This window comes from Papio anubis, chromosome 1, assembly GCF_008728515.1.
Source record: "Papio anubis isolate 15944 chromosome 1, Panubis1.0, whole genome shotgun sequence".
NCBI classification, from domain to species: Eukaryota; Metazoa; Chordata; class Mammalia; order Primates; family Cercopithecidae; genus Papio; species Papio anubis.
In genome coordinates this window covers 141,245,440-141,251,439 of record NC_044976.1, presented here as the reverse complement: position 1 = coordinate 141,251,439, position 6,000 = coordinate 141,245,440, and the positions used below count along the sequence as shown (strand labels likewise).

The 6,000-nt window shown below is 45.5% G+C and overlaps 1 protein-coding gene across 4 annotated transcripts in view; it reads left to right on the top strand.

Moving 5' to 3' along the window:
• The first annotated feature begins 1,243 nt into the window (after nucleotides 1-1,243).
• The window catches only part of MARK1 (microtubule affinity regulating kinase 1), a 143,134-nt gene continuing 138,377 nt past the window's right edge, over nucleotides 1,244-6,000 (top strand). For 2 of the 4 annotated variants that reach the window (XM_031655593.1, XM_021927071.2), the window contains exon 1: nucleotides 1,291-1,997. In XM_031655593.1, the coding sequence (XP_031511453.1) occupies nucleotides 1,947-1,997 (51 nt within the window). In that variant the 5' untranslated portion in view covers nucleotides 1,291-1,946. Of the gene's footprint in view, nucleotides 1,998-6,000 lie in introns of all 4 variants that reach the window. The other 2 variants (XM_021927062.2, XM_031655594.1) reach the window with 2 other exon arrangements.

The window sequence follows — 6,000 nt, the reverse complement described above, 5'->3', positions numbered from 1 at the left end:
CTTTAAGGGTCAAGTGTTAACTTTTCAGAAACCTTTAATGAGTCAGGATAAAAACCATCTGGTGCAGGGGTTCTTCCTTCAAATGAAGGAAATTCAGGAGAGAAGAGAAATTTCCCACTATCATAAGAATTCCATTGGAGGCTTACTTAAGTAGCTCAACAAATGAATGTATCTGCTCCTATCTTTCCTTCCTTTTGTCTTCCTGCCCATTCATGAAAGGAAGTGAAAAAGAAATGTTGCAAAGAATAGAGAGATGATAAGGTTTTCGTTCTAGAGGCTGAATGTGCAAAATGTAAGCTCTCAAATGAGATAGAAAAAAAAAGCATCCTTGCTTATAAAAGGCGAATGGGTCCTGGACAATGCACTACAGACGCGGATGCCTGCAGGATGTCATGAGGCAGGTGGGTGGAAGTGTGAGGAAGCCACCTGGAAGAGGGAGAACAGGGCCCAAATCAGACACAGCTCTCCATCCTCTCTAAACAGGCTCGCCTAAGTGACACTTCCTTGTGTCCCAGGAAGTGACGATCAGCCAGTGTAGATGTTGTGACTCGCGGGTCTCACCCACTCCGGGGGTGCTGCGGGGCGCCCAGAGCGACACGTCTTCCGTTGGCCCTATTCCCGAAGAGGCCGCGCCGTCGGGGGCTGAGACCCACTTGCACTGAGTCTCCAGCTGCCCCGCTAGGCTGCTGGCGCTTCTAGGGGCTTTTGTGCTCTTTGCCAAACTCTGAGGGTGACCCTGAACCTAATGGCTCCCTAGAGAAGGGGACTGACAGAGGGCTCAGGCGAGGACAGGGATTGAGAAAGCGTGGAAACGGGGCAGGAGCAGTAGAATTTAAGAATGGTAAAAGTCCCGAGGTAGGAGAAAAGGAGGGGTAGGATCCGGGGTAGGACTGAATCCAATTCTTCTCCAATGAAACGGACCAAAAAAAAAAAAGAAAGAAAGAAAGAAAAAGAAAAAAAAGCCACTTATTCACATCAGCTCTCTCTCACCCTCAACCCGGCAAAAACCAAACACGAATAAAAATAAAACCACCAGAGGCTCTTAGACGACCGTAAACTCTGCGGGTGGGGCACGAAATAAAAATAAACACAGGGACAGGCGGGCAAGAGAGCGCGGGAGGAGGAGGAGGAGGAGGAGGAGGAGGAGGAGGAGGAGGAGGAGGAGGAGGAGGAAGAGGAGGAGGCGGCCCCGCATCCCTAATGAGGGAATGAATGGAGAGGCCCCCTCGGCTGGCGCCCGCCCACCCGGCGGCGGCCGCCAAGTGCCTCTGGGCGCTGCGTGCCGCGCCCGCTGCTCCGCGCGCAGCCGGCTCGGGCCGCTCCTCCTGACTGAGGCGCGGCGGCGGCGGTGGCTGTGACCGCGCGGACCGAGCCGAGACATTCGCGCCGGGGGCTCGGGCGCCGCCGCCGCTGGGCCACGGGCGCGTGGATGCGGCTGGGCCGGGCGGCGCCGCACACCTGAGGCGGGGAACTGGGCGCGGCGCGGGCGACGCTGTCAGGGCCGCGGTTCCTGACGCCCAGGCGCTCGCCAGGACGAGCCAGGCAGTGATTTGAGGCACCGGGTTCACCTTCAACCATGGCCCGGAGAGCCTAGCGGGGCTCGCCGCCGCCTCCCGGCTCCCCTTCCCCGCCTCCCACCCCTCAGCGCCGCATCCTGCCAGCCTCGCCGCCCCGCCAGCGCCGGGCAACCGCCTCACCCGAAGCCCTCCCTCGTTACTGTCCGCGTACCCCGGCGGCGCCGCCGCGGGAAGCGGCTCCCCCTCCTCTTCCTCCGCGTCCTCTTCTCTCTCTCCCCCGCCGGGGCCGCTTGTTGCACCGCTCCGCGGCCTGCGGGAGCCGCTCGCCCTGGTCTTGTGCTCGCGTCCGCACCCCTTTCCTGTCGCCCCCGGGGCCCGCACCCCAGCCGGGCCGGCGAGACCCCGGCCAGACCCCGCTGCCCGCACAAAATGTCGGCCCGGACGCCATTGCCGACGGTGAACGAGCGGGACACGGAAAATGTGAGTAACCGGAGCCTCTCTCGGGAGCGGTGGGGGCGAGACCCTCCTCTGATCCCCACTTCACTCGCGCTTGGGCCGCCCCCGTGCCTTCACGCGGCCACCCGGGGCAGAGTCTCCACCTGGAACCCGGCATGACCCTCACCCACTGCTCAGCCCTATTCTTCATTCCAACCCCATTTCGCTTGTTTCCCCTCAAGGGTGAGGGGTGGGGAACCGTAAGTGGCGCCCTCTCGCTCGGAGGTGGTCCTCCAGGAGCGGATGGGGTGATGGAGGGCAGAGAGGCAGAATGGGATGGCAGAATGGGCAGTCAGGATTGCTTTATTTCTACCTCTGCATTCTGTGCCCCCACCCGAATGAATGCTTGCTTTACAATAGCAGACGAGCCGGCTACCTCTCACTCTTGCTTTTCTGGATCTTTCAATCCTTTGCACCCTCCCCTCCTCCCCCCGCATTGCCCCATGACTTTGCTTTTTGTAACATTGTGTCCACATTTTGGGTCATGGGCCCCAAAGGGAGAAGGATGAGAATGGAAGTGGAGATGTGTGCGTGTTTGTATATGAGTTTATATTGCTGTGACACTCTTAGTAGAGATGAGTAGGAGAATTTCACGAACAGCATCTATGGCCCTGGGGTTACAGCAAAATGTTGAAAAGCCACATGAAGCCAAGGGCTTTTTAATCTCTTCCTTAAGTCAGTGATAATGATGCAGGGCAGGTTTTACTTTAAATATCTCTCCTCCTTCTTGGAGTGTCACAAGGTGCACATCTTTGAAGGAGGGATTTTCTGTGTCTTTGATCTGATTGCCCTCAGGAGCTGTTATCAAAATGCAGATGTCCCTGGCTTTTAAGCTCTTGAAAAACCGAAAAGAACAAGACCCCTTGTATTTCCACCTTCTGAAAAGTACAGTGGTGTGTGTGTGTGTGCGCGCGCGTGCAAGTTCCTTTGTGGGAAGGTTTTCTTGTTTTTTTTTTTTTGTTTTTGTTTAAAACACTCAAGACCTGTAAATAGGGCTTGGCTGATTTTCCGACTGATTTTAAGGACCTAGAGGGGTACTAAGTTTTGGTCAGCTGTCCAGACCTCTCTGTCTAGTTGTCTCATCAGCCGTCCAGCTTTTGATGTACCACTGACTTCATGGGGTTGGTAAAATAAAATAACGAAGCGCTTTGGTGTTCTTAGACAAAAGGCATGAGAGAAAGGATACAACCTCACTTCTGAGTTGTTGGAGGGGGTATAAACAGATGATTTCATCTTAGGAGGGGAGCACAGAAATTTAATGTAATTATACAAAGAGAGAAGAAATTCTAGTAAGAGACCATTGTTAGAGGACCTGTGAAGATGTTTCAGAGTATGCTTTTGTCTTCTCTAGCGCCGTGGATTTAAAATGGGAAAGATAGTGTAAGGCTGCTGCTATCATAAATTAGAATCATTTTAGTTCAAATCAAATTAGTTCATTTGCATCATAACTATTTTAGAAAATATAATTGATACAGTTTTGATTGAGAGATTGAACAAGGTCAGAGAAAAAGATGGATATTTTGGTTTAAGTTGATTTTGAAGCCGAGTTGGCACAGAATTTTTCTAACAGGAACTCTAAAAAAATGCCTGTCATTCAACAGTGTGAATGAAAAGTAAGGCAGATGATAACCTTTGTTTTTATTAGCAAATTAGTGTATGTGTTAACCCAGGAAGAGTGGAAAAATACATTGTTTTTATTTTCTTTTAGATGTTTATAGCTCTTCTCATACTTGTATGAATAAGGTACTTCATAAAGACATGAGATATAATTATAGAAATATGCATTAAGGAATAGTACAGAATGCAGCTTCTCATGTAAGAGCACACAAAAAAGGATTTTAAAGTTAAGCAATAATAGTATGATACATTTTGTTGTGAGTACCTTCTGAAAATGATTATGCTGTGTAAACTGATTTGCTGTTTCTGAACATGTTATTTCAAAGTCACTTTTATGGTCTTGTGCCTTATTGTATTGTACATAATGATATCTCCATTTAGCTTACTCTACCCACATCCTTATTTTCTCCTAATTGCTATGGAAAATATCTATTATACGACAACTGTCAATAAGTATGCACTCAGCACATTCATTTGTTAGGTAAAGGGTTGGGAAGGGGATATAGAAGTAGTGTTTAAGATCTCTCCCCCCAACCCCCGCAAGGAGCTTACAGAAGAGATAATAATCCCAAACAAATAATGTATCGTAGATGACATTGTGTAAATAGGGCTAAATTGGTTTATAGGTGTTATAGGTGTTTATCAAAGAGGCCACCACTGATGGCTACTAAATCACCATTGGTGACTCTCTTTATTCTGTAGTTGGTAGTAAATGGCATCATCCGTTTTTACTTCTCATCCATGAAATAAAGTAACAAACCTGCTTGTTAGCTAATATATTAATGCCAGTATGGCAGCCAAAATGTATGTTTGTTTGTAGTTATTTTCAATTACATGACATATTTTTAAAAATAGTTATGAAACTTTTATATTCATATGACTATTAAAGGGTTCTAAGTCCTTTGGTGTATCAAGGATGCTAACCAAAAACATTTTGTTATCCTTAGAAATTAAAATCAACAAATACAGTAATTTAAAACACCATCTTGATATTTCGTTGTCATTTGAAGTTAATATAAACATTTCTTTGGTCATCCATATAACGTATTTGGATTTTGTCTCCTTGGGAATATATAATATCTACCCTTCTCAGTGTCACTAATATATATTCAGGATAAATTAAAAATCCCAAAAGAGGAATATCATATCACTGATCTCTTATATACTACTATATATAGTAGAATGAGAAAGCATTGCTTCTTTCTAAGGACAGTCTGTGTGTACTTTTTCAGGAGTATTTTCTTTGATGAAAGATCTGTGTGTGCCTTGTTAATAGGCCTGAATGGGCTAAATACAACAGGACAACCAATGATTAACTTTTAAGGCAATAAACACTTTGTAGTAAAGTAAAAAAATACGTGTTGCAGATAATATAATCATGCAAAATATGTTTGATTTTAGATTATAGACAGTAAGTCCAGAAAAAGTAAAAAATATCTTTCTTTTTTTCTTGTTAGATTTTATTTGGGTAATTCCACCATGGATGTAGATAATATATTATCATTACTCTTACTTTTTTTTAATGAAACAATAAAAAAATTTTTAGTATTTGGGAAAAACTCTGATTATGCTAATTATTAATGGGTCAAAAATGCTCAGCCTAGCTATCTGTGATGAAATTTTGATCAGTATGAAGAAAACTCTTTTGACTACTTCTTGGGAGGTTTTAAAATTGAATTCAGTTCGATTAAAAAGTCTTTAATAAAAAAAGACTCTTGATGTTGAGTCTTGTGACATACTGAAATTCATGGCGGTGGTTATAACGATTACCTATTGTAACTAAGGTTGCCATCAGTAGTTTGTCCTGTGAGCATCATTGTTAATGGCATGAAGAAGCAAGAGGAAAAAGCATACGTTTGCTACTACCCTTGGATTTTCTCAGTATCCTGTGCATCCTTCACATGTCACAGTACTTATCACATAGCATCTAATTGCCTGACTTTGTCTCCATTAGTCTGTATTGCCAGTGCCCAGCGCAGTGACTAGTACTAGTATACAAGAAATCAGTGCTGTAACACCCCTTTTGAATTTTTTCATTTATCGCCAAAGTATATTGGTGACGTTGGTGAGGGTAGACATTACGTATTACAACCTGAGAAGCTGAATGAAGCCTTCAGAGAGAAAATTTAGTGACCTACCCAACGTTAATAATTCTATCCTTCGAGGTTAATAATGAAAATCTGACAGCTTCCACTATTACTGTACTCATGCTATTACTTCTAGAACGTGTTTTTTTGTTTTATTTTGTTTTGTTTGTGTCTTAAAGGATTTTAGAAGAGTGACTCACGCCTCTAATCCCAGCACTTTGTGGGGCCGAGGTGGGAGGATTGCTTGAACCCAGGAATTCAAGACCAGCATGGGCAATATGGAG